General features: G+C 37.7%; 1 protein-coding gene across 1 annotated transcript in view; it reads left to right on the forward strand.

Annotated features, from left to right (window-relative positions):
• The window catches only part of CFAP47 (cilia and flagella associated protein 47), a 259,426-nt gene that overhangs the window by 19,779 nt on the left and 224,807 nt on the right, over positions 1-14,840 (forward strand). The window contains 10 exon segments of the mRNA XM_042809679.1: positions 2,781-2,973; positions 6,382-6,595; positions 6,970-7,122; positions 9,152-9,332; positions 9,443-9,539; positions 10,574-10,790; positions 11,417-11,661; positions 12,534-12,664; positions 13,759-13,881; positions 14,618-14,749. Coding sequence (XP_042665613.1) covers positions 2,781-2,973; positions 6,382-6,595; positions 6,970-7,122; positions 9,152-9,332; positions 9,443-9,539; positions 10,574-10,790; positions 11,417-11,661; positions 12,534-12,664; positions 13,759-13,881; positions 14,618-14,749 — 1,686 coding nt within the window.

A 14,840-nucleotide genomic window follows, 5' to 3' on the forward strand; every position in this document is an offset into this window, starting at 1 on the left:
AGACTTTCCCTCTTTTAGTTTAAAGCCATTCTCCCTTTTCCTATCATAATCAGACCATGCAAAAAGTTGGTACCCCTCCTGTTTTAAAGCTCCCTTCCTGTTCTGAAAGGCCATGATAAGGTGGGCGTTTTACTATGTAGGTACAATTAATTTGTGGCCTCCTTCTGCACCTGCTTGAAGCAGGACATAGGATGGGGGCCTCATGAGATCAGAGTAGTGGGGAACAATCATCTCCTTCCTCTGCTGGCCACTCCTCTTTTGATGCAGCACAGGATACTGTTGGCCTTCTAGGCTGCAAGCGTGAGTGCTAATGGGTCTTGTTGATCTTTTTGTCCTTCAGGACCCCCAAGTCCTTTGCAGGGCTGTTCTCATTGTGTTCTCCCAGTCTGTTCATATATTTGGGATTGCCCTGACCTAAATATAATACCTTTTTGAGCCTCATTGGGTTCACATGGACTCATTTTCAAGCCTCCAGGTCCCTCTGAATATCTTTCCTTCCTTCTGTTGTACAAACTACACCACTCAGCTTGGTGTCACCAACAAGCTTACTGAGGGTGGACATGATCCCACTGTCTAGTTTGTTGATAAAGATATTGAACAGCATTGGTCCCAAGATAGACCCATGAGGAAGCACCACTTTTGACTGGCCTCCATCTGGATATAGAACCACTGACAACAACCCTCTGACTATGAGCATCCAACCATTTCTTTATGGACCAAATAGTCCAGTCTTCAAATCCATACCTCTTCAATTTAGAGATAAAGATGTGCAGAACCATATCAAAGGCCTTGCACAAGTCCAGGTAGATGACATCAGTTGCCTTTCCTTTGGCTACTGATGCTGTCACTCCGTTGTAGGAGACCACCAGATTGGTCAGGCATGATCTGCTCTTGGTGAACCCATGATGGCTGCCTTGGATCATCTCATCTCACACGTACCTTAACATTTCTTCCAGGAGGATTTGCGCCCATGAACTTTCCAAGCACACCAGGATCACCAGCTTGTAGTTCCCTAGATCTTCTTTTCTCCCTTTCCTGAAAATGGGAATGCGTTTCCCTTTTTCTAGGCACCAGGGATTTCAGCTGACAGCCATGACTTTCCAAATATGGTTGAGAATGGCTTGGCAGCTACATCATCTGTTTTTTTCAGGACCCTTGGCTTCGTGTTGTTTGGTCCCGTAGACTTCTACATGCTCCACCTCATGAGGTTGTCTCAGGCTTGCTCTGCTTTTACAGGAAGAGGAATTTTGCTTCTCTGTCCCCTGCCTTGAGTTTCAGGAATATGACAGGTGTGAGAAGCCTGACTACCAGCAAAAGCTGAGGCAAATAAGTCTTTTTGAGTATCTCAGCTTTCTCTATATCTGTTGAAGTCAGTTTTCCCTTCTTATTTATTGCAGGAAGTATATTCTTCTTTGCCTTTCTTTTCTGGCCAATGTTTTTAAGTAAGCTCTTGTTATTTTTTACATCCCTCAACAAATTCGGTTCCATCTGTGCCTTGGCCTTCCTAATCCCATCTTTGCATGTCCAGACAGCATCACTGTATTTTTCCCAAGCCACCCATCCCTGCTTCCACTGCCTATCTCTTCCTTCTTTTCTCATTTTGACCACCAGGTCCTTGCTCAGCCATGCCAGTTTTCTGTCTCTGCTTGATTTCTAGTGCTGGAGGATGGAGAGCTCTTGTGCTCTCAGAAAGGTGCCCTTAAAAAGCTGCCAGCTCTGTTCTGTTCCTGTGTCCCTAAGGACAGTTTCCTAGTGGATCACATCCAGTAGTTCCTTAACAGCCTCAAGTTCAGTCTCCTGAAGTTCAGGGTTCTGATTCTGCTTTCTGCCAGGCTCGTGTTCCTCGAGATCACAAACTGAAGCAGGGTCTGGTCACTACAGCCCATGCTGCCTTCAATTTTAACCTCTTTAACAATCTTTTCTGAATTGTTGATCATCAGGTGCAGTAATGTTTCTTCTCTGGTTGGTCCATCCAATACCCCCGAACCAGGAAGTTATCCTCAACAGACTTCAGGAGTCTTCTGAACTTCTTGCCACTCACTGTGTTGTTTTCCCAGCAGATATCCAGGTGGTTAAACCTGCTCCCCTCCACCCAGAATAAGAGCCTGAAAGTTCCTCTGCCCTTCCTATCTTGCCTATCAATTTTAAAAAAACTTGTAGCCCTCAATCATAGCATTGTCGTTCTGTGATTTATCTCTCCGTGTTTCTATGGTAGCAATTAGGTCATAATTTTCTAACTGCACCGTGGTTTCTATCTCCTGCTTATTTCTCATGCTGCATGCATTGGTGTAGAGGCATTCTAGCTGGGCTATGGGCCACAATACTTTTCTGGAGGAGCTCCTCCAAAATCTTTTTGCTTACATTTTGCCTGGATTTAAGCTTTTAGCATTTTACTGTCTTGACAGGACTAAGCCTTTGCAGGATTATTTTCATTTCCTTCAGTTTATTGCAAGTACTTGAGTAACATAGTATTTCTTTAATATAAAAAGCTATGCTAAATTTAATTTGAATATGGAAGCAACTATAATTTAACAAACCTGTCATTTGGGACATGAAAAAATAGTTCATCTATCTCTGAAATGAACTAGCAGGATTTTGCTGGTTCTATAGTGTAGCTGTATGTATGTGTGCATGTGTGTAATCATTGGCATACTTCAGAAGCACAGTGCTGAAGACGTCTTTATAGGTAAACAGAGAAAATAATGAATCTATTAAACAGAATTACATATTTAGTTTACATTTTTCCTTTGTAATGTCTCATAACCACTTTTCTTTTACAGGATTTGATATTTTCATTTTCTCCACATCAGATTGGAATATTTGAAGTGAAGCAGGTTATTGACATCATTGGTAGAGAACTAGAGAAAAATAATTTACAACGTTCAAAGACAAAATCTATTCACCAAATATATTTGAGCTTTATTGGTGTGTGCAAATCTAAACCAAAAGCTATTTTATTCAGAATTAATCCCGGTAAGTTCCTAAAATCATAGGTGATAAGTGATGAAATATTTAAAAAACTACATTTTAAAAGTTTTTTTTAAATACTACTTTTTGTTTGTTTTTAAAAAATAATTTCTCTTTGGGAGTTGAGAGAATGTTCAGCTGGATAATATACACCCAGAAGAGCATAAAATAATGCAAGGGAACTTGCTTGTATTTTAACCAAAGTGCACTACTAAAGAATAACTTTTCATCATTTGCTAAATTAACTTTAATACATCTTTTAATGAAGTATTCTGTTTTTGGTAGTGATGCTATTACACAGTTCTAATGTGTTTCAGTTTTCATCTGTGAGAGAGGTAAAGCACAGGACAAAGGACATTCCTTATAATGAAGGAAGAACAAGGACAACAGGGCATTCCTTGTTGTCTGTATGTTACTACTGCTAGATGAATTTGCCAGTTTATAGAGCCTGCTAGCTTTCCTATATCCCGTGATTCTTCCCAATCTGCAAAGGTTACGATGGCATAAAAATCTTCCACAATATGTCCAGTAATTAGCTTATATGTGTATTACTCACATTTTATTTGGTTGAGATTTCAAGTCCTTATAAAAAAATGTGTTTATAATACCATATTTTTTAGTAGTTTTAGATTATGTATTTATATGTAGAATGGTCTGCATCGTAGAACAGCTTGAGTTGGGAGGGACCTTAATGACCATCTAGTTCCAGCTCCACTGCCGTGAGCAGAGATATCTTCCTCTAGATCAGATTGCTCAAAGCTCCATCCAACTTTCCCTTGAATGTCTCCAGGGATGAGGCACCCACAACTTACCTGGGCAACCTATTCTATTCTCTTTCAACCATTAGAGTGAAGAATTTCCTCTAACATTTAATCTAAGTGTCTCTATTTATTTATTTTTTACTTCTAAAACTGTTTCTCCTTTTCCTATCATTGTCTCCTTGTATAAGAAGTCTCTATCTTTTTTAAATACTGCAATGAAATTCTCTCAGAGCCTTCTTTTCTCCGGACTGAAAGGCCCCATCTCTCGGCCTTTCTTTGTAGGAGTGGTGATCTGGCCCTCTTCTGGACTTGCTCCAACAGGTCCATGTCTGTTTTATTCTGGGGACCCCAGAGCTCAATGCAGTGTTGTAGATGGGTGTAGTAGAAATACTAAATGATGGCTTGAAACAGTGATTGAGCACCTGATGGGAAAGCAGGGCCAACCCAGGGGAGCTCAGGTGCATGCAGGATGCCTACAACATCCTTCTCTCCAAATTGGAAAGATGTAGATTTGATGGGTGGTCTGTTCAGTGGATGAAGAATTGGCTGCACTTCTGCAGATCCAGAAAGAGGTGGTCAATGGCTCAGTGTTTGGATGGAGATTGGTGATGAATGGCATCCCCCAGGATTCAGTGCTGGCACTGATACTCTTTAGTATCTTCATCAATGATATTGATGGGGTCGAGTGTACCCTCAGCAAGTTCGCTTGGGACCTGACAGGCTTGAGCAGTGGGCCCAGGTGAACCTCATAAGGTTCAACAGATCTAAATGCAAGGTTTTGCCCCTGGATCAGGGCAACTCCCATTATCAGTAAAAGCTGGGGGATGAAAGGATTGAGCACAGCCCTGCTGAAAAAGACCTGGGGGTACTGGTAGATGGGATGCTGGACATGAGTCAGTGGTGTACCCTCGCAGCCCAGAAAACCAACCGCATCCTGGGCCGCATCCAAAGAAGTGTGGCCATCAGGTTGAGGGAGGTGATCTTGTTCCTCTACTCTGTGCTGGTAAGGCCTCACCTGGAGTACTGCATCCAGATGTGAGTCCTCAGGACAGGAGAAACATGGATTTGCTGGAGTGTGTCCAGAAAAGGGCCACAGAATGGAACGTCTCTCCTATGAGGACAGGCTGAGAAGACTGTGAGGTGACCTGATAGTGGCCTGTCAGTGTCTAAAGAGGAGCTACAGTACAGAAGGGACTCTTTAGCAGGGTCTGTGGTGATAGAACAAGGGGAAATCTTTTCAAGCTCAAAGAGGGTATATTTAGGTTAGATATAAGAAAAAAATCTTTTACAGTGAGAGTGGTGAGGCACTGAAACAGGTTGCCTAGTAATGTGGTTGATGCCCTATCCCTGGAGACTTTCAAGGTGAGGCTATATCAGTCCTGGGGCAATCTAATCTACCTGTAGATATCCCTGTTCATTGAAAGGAGTTGGACTAGACGGCCTTCAGAGGTCCCTTCCAACTCTAAGGATTCTATCATTCTGTAAATTCCCCTTGGGTCTGCTCTCAATCTGTTCTTTAGTCAGCCTGTGTTTCTCTTTAGAATTACCCTGGACCAGGTGTAGGACCTTGCACTTGACCTTGTTGAACTTGTTGGAGGGACTGTTGAAGGTTCCAGATGGAAGCCTTTCTTTTCTGTCAATTGTACTGCTCAACTTTGTGTCACTGGTAGATTTGCTCTGTTCCGCTGTTCATATTGCTAACAAAGATGTTAAATAGTGAAGCCGTGTTGGCTGTCATCTCTTATTTTCTATGTGTGTTAGCATAGTCTCCATGATCTTACTGGGCATAGAGCTGAGACTGACTGGCCTGTAGTTCCCCAGGTCTTGTTTCGTCTATTCCAGGCAGTAGAGACTTCAGCAGACTGCTGCAACTTCTCAAGTATGATGAATAGTGGCTTAGCAACTTAGTGCAACAGTTTCCTTAGGATACTTGGATGTATCTCATTAGGTCCCATTAATTTGTACGCTTCCAAGTTTCTCAGCCTGTCTCCTGCAACTGATTCTTCATTCTCCCAGTCCCTGCCTTTGCCTTTTATTTGTTTTTTGAATAGTAATAATCATCAGAGTTTAAGCTTACTGATATTTCTTTGTTACTCTTTCACATTCAAAGCCCCAGGTAACTGTCAGCTTTTCTAACTGTTGTTTTCTTCCATTCATTCTATCAGTCCTACTTTTTTTTTGTCCAACTTGAAGACTTATGAAGAGGTTAGGCTTTTAAGCTTTTTTGAAATATGGGAGCTAATTGAAGTTTCTTGTTCCTTTCTCCAAGTCTGTGTGAATGAATTTTTGTTCTTGTCTGTGTATTTGGTGGAGTCAGGGAAGGTCTGAAATGAAGGTTCTTGTAAGTTATCTACCTGTGCAATAGAAGTGATTGTAGTCAATCCTATAGTTTGGAGAATGGCAAATAGTGCTCCAGCTGAACGCAATACAAGGTGTTCGGTCTGTAATGTGTGTGTATGTATTTGACTATGGTGAAAGTAGTTGGCTCTTAGAATGGTCCTCTTGTCCAGTGAAAGATCAGTGGGATGGATGAACGCAATTGTTGGGCTTCTGAGTGGACTGTTATAAATTACAAAGTATTTTTCTTATGTAGTACTTTGAATTCTGATTCAAAATTATGAATATATGTAACATGTTTTATTTGAATTTTAAGGTATAACACCAGTGATTACCAATGCAACTGGACGGTTTGTAGCTGATGACATGAGACAGTGCACTGACACTGCACCTATGGCAATACTTAAGTCAACCAAAACACAAATTCATACTCATCAAATAAACAGGAATTGTAAGGGGGATGCACTTATAGCTTTTCCTAATGACCGCTCAACCAGCATTAGACCTAGTGAACGAAATAAAAAGTACAGGTAACAAATTAAGCAAAGGATAATATTTGAAAATAAACATATATATTACATAGTAGATTAAGATTGGTTACTTATATGACAGTTATTTTTTCAAACTATGTTCTTTAAAATTCATTGCAGTCTAGTGGACCTTGATTCTATTGCACAGATATTTATTGACTTGACTTTTTGTGTGTGAAACTATAAATGCAGCTATCACAGTTTCAATTATTCATTTTGGTTGCCTTTACGAGGTTAAATATTAATGATCAGCCATATGTTTGCAGTGAAATATATAAATATATGTATATAGCAAAATCAATGTGTTTTAGTTCTAAAAGAGCCAGATTCATCTTATACAAATAATGAAACTAAAATTCTCTCTACATTTTTAGGACTATTTTTACGAAGACTGAGAGATATAATTATGTGGATCCAGAGTTTTCTTATACTGACTGTGAACTGCTGTTTAAGGAAGTACATAAGGAATACTACGCAGATTTCATTTCTAGTTTAAGGCAGCATCGCTTACAGAAAGATGCCACCAGGTACGACTTTATTTAAAGGATAAAGAAATATTTGGGGCTTTTATAAACTCTAGGAGGAGTTGTTTATAGATCATTGCAAAAACATCTTATTGATTATATTTGTTTCTTTTTTTATATGTAAGAAATATATGCATTTTTAATCAGCATGTGCAGCTCCGCTATAGTGACGTATTCAGTATGTGAGTTACAACTTAGTTTGTGTAAAGTAGCAGGATCGTGTTGGCATCCTAGTCTTAATTTTCACAATTTTTTATAAAGTGAGAATTTATTTGCTTGGTGTACTGCAGAACAAAACCTGGGAAAGCTAGACATGGCAGCATTGATGTTTTTAAGTATGTTTAAGAAAAAAAATAAGAGGGGAGGAAAAAAAAAATCTTATGAAGCCTCCCTTCTAAAGAAAAGTTATACCTTAAAGACTGGTAAGTCTGCAAAACCTGTTATTTAAAAATTAAGGGGCAGAAGGTTATTGTATATGCACAGAACAGTGTAAATTGGGATTACATTATGATTCAGACATGGTACGCCAGAGGTGAATGCATCTTTATTTTTTTTATGCGGACACAAAGGAACTGTTGTTGTGTAGTGCATGGGCTGTTTATGTGACTGTAAATTGTAAACTTATGTGACCATGGCATATTTAAGGTATTTCTTGAGGAGCAAGCGCAGAAATGAATATTTCAGTTTTCAGATGAATTTCACAGTTGTTATTGAACTTAGTTATAATTCTCCAAGTACTTGATATGAAGCATCTGCCTAAGATCTCTGAAAGTTTAAAATCTCTGGTTACAGGTGAAATAGATTGGAGTTTAACTTTGAGCAATAAAAATTACTTGCTCTGAAAACTAGGCTGTAAGTGGTCCAGTATATGCATATGGCATTTGCTGTCTTTTCAGTGTTTAACTTGACAACTTTATTGTTCTCTAAGTTTTACTTTTGACATGATATAATATGTATGTTCTTGTAGCCATAGTGCTTGTAACACATTTAGCAAAGCGATATCTGCAACCATGCAACAGCGTAGTCCTTGTCTAAACAATATAATGAGAGACTTTTCAGTACATTTGTTATATTTGAGATTCATTTTATAATGAAATATTCTCACTTAGTGTTTGCATGGGAACTGCTGAGTCACGGCCTGAACCTCTGATTGATCACCTGAGGCGAACACTGAGTCAGCCACAGGAGCACAGGTGAAGGCAATTCAGCTGTGCTGCCGGAAGGGGTGGAGCCTGGCTGCACCTCTCCTAGTCCTATTTAAAAGCTGGTTACCAGTGGGGTAGGATCTCTTCTGGAGATCTGCTCTGCTGGAGTTTTGTAAGTAAGCCCAGGATATGGGTAAGCTTTCTATTCTCTCTTTGTTATCATTATCTTGGGCCCCTCACTGCAAGAAAGATATTGAGGCCCTGGAACGTGTTCAAAGGAGGGCAGCAAAGCTGGTGAGGGGTCTGGAACACAGGGCATATGAGAAGAGGCTGAAGGAGCTGGGAATGTTCAGCCTGGAGAAGAGGAGGCTCAGGGGAGACCTCATTGCTCTCTATAACTTCCTGAAGGGAGGTTGTAGTGAGCTGGGGGTCGGCCTCTTCTCTCGTGTCATTAGTGATAGGACCAGAGGGAATGGCTTCAAGCTATGGCAGGGGAGATTCAGGCTGGACATGAGGAAGTATTCCTTTTCAGAAAGGGTGGTCAGGCACTGGAATGGACTGCCCAGGGAGGTGGTGGAGTCACCGAGCCTGGGGGTGTTCAAGGAAAGGCTGGATGTTGTGTTGAGGGACATGGTTTAGTGGGAGCTATTGGTGATAGATGAACGGTTGGACTGGGTGATCTTTTAGGTCTTTTCCAACCTTGGTGATTCTATGATTATCTGCTTTGCCAAACTCTCTTATTTTGTAATTATAACATCTTAATATTCATTGATTATACAGTGTTATTTGTTATTTAAAAAAAATAAATCTGAGGTACTTTAGTGAGTAAAACATAGAATGCTCAAACTTACAGGTTTCCATACAATTTTTTTCTCCCTCCTCTGTAGGCAGTTTTATATTTATAATAATTCTATGAGCATAGATTTTAGACCAGCTGAAGAGATTATGTCACCAAAGATCTCAGTCACAGATTTTCCCAAGGAGAAGCTACAGTTGAGAAAGCTTTCTTTGGATGAGAATTGTCTGTTAACTAGTCAAAAATCGGCAGCAAGTGCTTCAGTCAAGGAAGTAAGTTGAGTGCTTGAGTAGTTATATAAGCATAATGTATTTGCTATAATAAAAAAAAAAACAAGAATTTTTATCCTGTTCTGAGAAGATGTTCTGTGTGTTTATCCCAGATTTCGAGTGGGCTTAGTTCTGTGCCTTCTTCTACTCAAGAAAAGGATGATTGTAATCTAACTTTGACACCCAAACAGCTTCATCAAATACTAGTTGGTAATATTTTTATTCTTGTCTCTAAATGCATACAGTTGTTATAAAAATGCTTATTTGTAGTAACACAAAGTGCTTCCACAGCTTTTCACCTTTAACAAAAAATAGCTTAGTTCAGTGGTAGCTTGATACCTACAGTAGTGTTTAACTAAAACTTTGTACCCAACAGACAATACAGAGATAGAATTAGGTTGGGCATGTGAAAGGTGAGCTTCCTTTAAAGGCCAGTTCTGCTATAGCCCATTATGGACAAATGAATGCAGCATAATATAAGGCCTACTATTACGGCTAGTTAATGCATGGTATCTAGACCAGCAGTAGTATTCGCAAGGTTGCTTGGAGTCCTCAGAATGTTTCTTAAAGATAGCAGTGAACAGTAATACCTCAAAGTAAAACTTCTTCAGGATCATCCTTCAAAGTAATTCTAGTTGAATGCTCTGTGATGGGAAGCATGACACCTTCTAAAGTCTATGAGGGTCTCATCTATTAACAGCACTTTGTAGTAAAACAGGTCTGTTTTAAGGTCTGAGGGGCAGATGATATCATTTAGCTGTGAAGTCAAAAATTTCATTGCTTTTTGGGTTGTCTGTAGAATTTTCAATGAAGCCAGAACTTGACTATTGTATATACTGTATACCTGGGGTAAAGTAGAATAAATTAAATATATTAATACAAACAAATATTTGGGGTTTTGTAAAATATTTGGTTAATGCAAAGCGCTTGAAGTCTGCAGACCAGCATGATGAATGGTGATAGCAGTAAATACAGTAGAGATCACTTTGTCACCACCAGATTACGTGTACTGTAGAAAGCAAATTGTCACATCTCAAAAAGCAAATAAAACTGAATTTTTTTATTTTGAATTGTTGCTTGTCTAACAACTTAAATATCTGGTTAATTAAGGAAAAAATATACTTCCAAATCTTAAGTTAATTTGTTCTGCTACTGACTATTTCTGTAATGGGGAAGACTAAATTGTTTCAATGAGAATGTTGATTTAATTTAATATTGAAGATTGCATTTCTAATATATTCCAGGTCCTTCTACTATGAACTTTGGTGATGTTTGTGTGCGCTCTACAACTGTCAGAAAACTGCATATCACCAATAACTTGTTGGTTCATATATGGATACAAATTGAGATTGAAATTGATGATTTGGAGATATTGGGTCCGTTGTGTCAGGTGGTGCCTCCTCTTACAAAGACCTTTATTCCAGTAGAATTTGAGGCAAAATTTTGTGGAATGTTTAAAAAGTAAGGCTTCTTATATTTGTCTTGATTTATGTCTTAAGTTTTTATTAGTAGGAAAAAAAGCAGTGACTAGTTTACACTGGTGTAAGTATGATAAAATTATGAATGTACACTTGTGGTAATATCAGTAACTTATGCTGATTTATGTTGAAAAATTTTGCAAGTTTTATAGCCATAGTGCCACAGATTATCAGGAGAAAAGAGTTTAGAGTTTGCTATTTCAGTTTATTTGTTGTGAGAATCTTTGTGAAAATACTGTGCTCCTTCTATCATAATCTTACCTTTTTGCATCTGTGCTTATATCATGCACTTCTTTCTGGCTAAATAAGTAGACAAACCATTTACTAGCTTTTTAGTATCAAGATGGGACTCTCAGATTACTAGTACTTGTGAAAGAGCAGTATGAAGTTGGTAATTCATTGGGATGATCTTCACCAATCAGATGGTTTAAGTTACACGCAGGTCAATTATAGGTAACTTTTTCTTGTCAGTTTTAACGGTATTGATGCTCATTTGCTTCGTAATTGTCTTCTTCATGATTATACTTCATATAAATTTTACTTTCACTACAACATAATAAATACAGAAAAACTATTCAGAAATGCATACAAATTTTTTTTATGCTACAGATCTTTCACTTACACAATAAACAAGAAGCATCCTGGGCATGTGCTGGTTATTGCAAACGTAGTGCCTGTTGAACTTCATCTGTCTGCAAGAGAATTGATTTTAAACCCAATTCCTGGCTACCTGGAAGAGACAGAATTTAGAACAACAGTCAGAGTATGCAATCCAGGAAACTGTTCTGCTGAGTTTACTTGGATACCTGTAACTACAGAAAAAGGAACTGCATTTTCTATACAGCCAACCAAAGGTATACTATGCAATTACAATGTGTATCTTGAATGTCAATAATCTTAAATAATACAAACATTCATCTGATGCTATGAACTCTGTTTTTATATTTGAGTCAGCAACAATATATTATCAGGTAGTATCAGATTGGCGTGTTGATGCCAGAGGAGTTTTCCATATATAAACCCATTTCACCTTAAGTCCAGTTTGATGTTTCCATAGCCAACAAACAGGTCTTATGTCACCATGTTTCTGAGCTCAATTTGCTGATATCTAACAAGTAGAAGTTAATGTGTGAGTGACACAAGTATAATTGGGATTACTTTCCACTTGCAGTATAGATCAATGTTTATTAAAAAACATGAGATTTTTTTTCCTTTGAAAAGTATTGTTCTGTAGGAATAGGTTGGAGCTTTTTTGTTTTAAAACAAACAAAAATGACAAAAAAAATTTCTGAGTTGGCATTATTCAGTTCAAAAAAGACTTGGCTGGATGAGAAGCTTGGTGTGCTCTGATTCTTGAGAGGTAAGCTATTTTGAGTTTGTAGTCAACTGAAAGCAAGCAGAAGCATATGCTCCTTCCCAGACATGGTATTTTACAAGGATTGTCCTTTTAATTGAGTAATTTTTGGCTAAAAACATACCGATGAAATTTGCATGTGATTTACTCTAGGGACTCTAGTAAAGTGAGATATTACACTTCACATATTACATCTTAAGAATTCAGATGCTAATTTTTAATTCATTGTACTGTTTGGCATCTTTGAAATGTTGGTTTTGTCTTCAGTAATAGAAGGTTGTTAATTTTAATGTCCTTGTGTTATTTGTAATTATGTAATAAAACTTGATAATTATAAATGTATATGATGTAGTGTGTAAATTCTTTATTTAGGCTTTGTGGAACCCTATAGTGACCTGGAGTGTGAAGTTGTTTGGCATCCAGGATTCAACTCTGCAGAAGCAGGAGAATTCGCTTTGTGTGTGCATAAGGGAAACACAACTAACTTGAAATGTTTTGCAAAGGTAATGCTTCATACAGTGGGCTTAGAGAAGCAAATTTCTTTAATAACTAACTTCCTACATATAGCTCTATGGCTGTATATTAAAAAATACTTCAATTTCATATATTCTATATGACACATTTACAAAAAGTATATTGCTCTGAAGAATTGATGACAAGACAAAGATGCTTTGTCTGTGTCTTGTCTGTGATAGTGTATTTTCCTTTAGCATCACAACTGAGTGGTCCTTATATCTTATGCTGTAACAGTTCTTGATTTACTTATATAAAGAAACAGAGGTTGAGAGGTGGTATAACAGTTCTTTATGTGTATGTTGTAGGGATACAAATGAAGGAGAAAGAAAATTTTAAAAAAATATCATTCTTTGAACAGCTTCAGGATAGCAACTGTTGATTGGCTGATAAATAATTTTGTCAATCTCAAACTATTTTAAGGTGGAGCAGAATAAATTTACAGAAGGAATTGCATGAGAAAAGAATGGTGTTCCAGAAAAGAAATTCAGCTTAATTGAATCATTTGATATGTAGTGTTACATGTGTCAGGAAGTATGAATTAGACTGATTTTACTTATTATAATTCTACTGACTGCTTGCTGTGTAATATTTCCATTTTGAGTGCCAAGGAAACTTCCTTTTGATAGTTCTGCATCCTTTTTTTTCTTCTCTGAGTAGCTTCATATGGCAATTTCCAAGACTTCAAAAGAATATCTAAAACATGGCAGTTTTAGTTTAATGTTTAACGCAGTGAAACCATGAATATTCTAAATCTCTGAAGTCTATTGTTCTGCTCCCACATCATCACGCATCATTAAAAAATCAGGGAGCTTGTGGTTTTAAATTTAATGAGAATATTTTTTTATTTATCTTAACTCAGAAATATATAAAGGCTTATATCTGATTGCTTTTTATCTAGATAGATTCAATAGGTTGTGTAAATCTCATCACATACTCAAACAGAAAAATACAGGTTGAGTAGTTATGACTTACACATTTCAACAGATAAGTCAGCTTATTATTGAAAACAAAATTGGGCTGTTTATTTATACTTTATAACATGTGATTTAACTTGCTTATTTTCTTTTCATTATTTTGATAGTTTGGTCCTACTAAAGTTCGATTTATGGAACAATGGGTACCCTTCAGTCACTGTGCACTGGCTTTACCTACTTGTAAGACTGCTGTTCTTTGTAACGTAGGATACAATCATGCCTACTTCCAAGTAAGATAGAAGTATTTTCAGCACGTTTAATTATTGATGTGGGGGGGGGAGGAGGGAGTTCATTTTTATCAGATTGTTGCAGTTTTTCATTCTCAGTTATTGGATGACCTCTATTTTATCTTAGTTTTTGAAGAAAAAAGATCATAGGAAGATAGATAAGCAGAGGGATTCTTCACTATCTGTTATACCAAATCCAACAAGGTGTTAATGATCTAGGAGATTCTGGAAGCTTTATGAAACCCAGTGGTGAAGGAAGAATCCCATATTCATGTACCTAATGAGGAGGGATTTAGTATGTGAGAATGAACAGGTTGAATGTTTGGCCCCAGCAAATGTGATTACTTTACTAGACTAACAGCTGAGAGGAGGGTTGACTGTGTTATGGTTTAGATAAGATGTGAATGAAATGCTGGGGCAGGTAAAGGCATAAAACATGAATTAGTAGGAAACCCAACCACATCCGTTCTTCTGATCACAGAATAATTTGCTGTACTTATATAGTGACTGATACTGTTTTCAGGAAAATCCAAAGAACTGCTGCTCGTACTTCATTTTGGTACTATTTGATTAATTTGTTTTTATTTGTACCAATCATGTTTATTTGTTTATTGGATGTTATTCTTACGAGGTGAATCTTCATATAAAAGCTTTATGATAGATACATGTATTGTTTTTAGCAGTGAATTATTATTATTATTATTTCAGTACTACTACCATCTCATGTTTGTGTTTGAAGGTTATTGATTCAAATCCATTGCCTGGAATGGTGATCACCCCTTTTGAAGGAGTGGTACCTGTGGGAGGCTGTGCTGATCTCAAAATCAGTTTCACTCCAAATTCAAAAATGAACTTTGATACAAGAGTGGAGGTATTCAAATCTGTATGCTTGTATGTTGATATGTATGTACATTTGAACATCTCTGAAGCTTTCCTCTGGTGTTCTAATCCTTGGAGGGGGA

Source organism: Centrocercus urophasianus, unplaced genomic scaffold (genome assembly GCF_019232065.1).
Source record: "Centrocercus urophasianus isolate 14NV4802_14NV808 unplaced genomic scaffold, USGS_Curo_1.0 seq_12, whole genome shotgun sequence".
In the NCBI taxonomy this organism is placed as follows: Eukaryota; Metazoa; Chordata; class Aves; order Galliformes; family Phasianidae; genus Centrocercus; species Centrocercus urophasianus.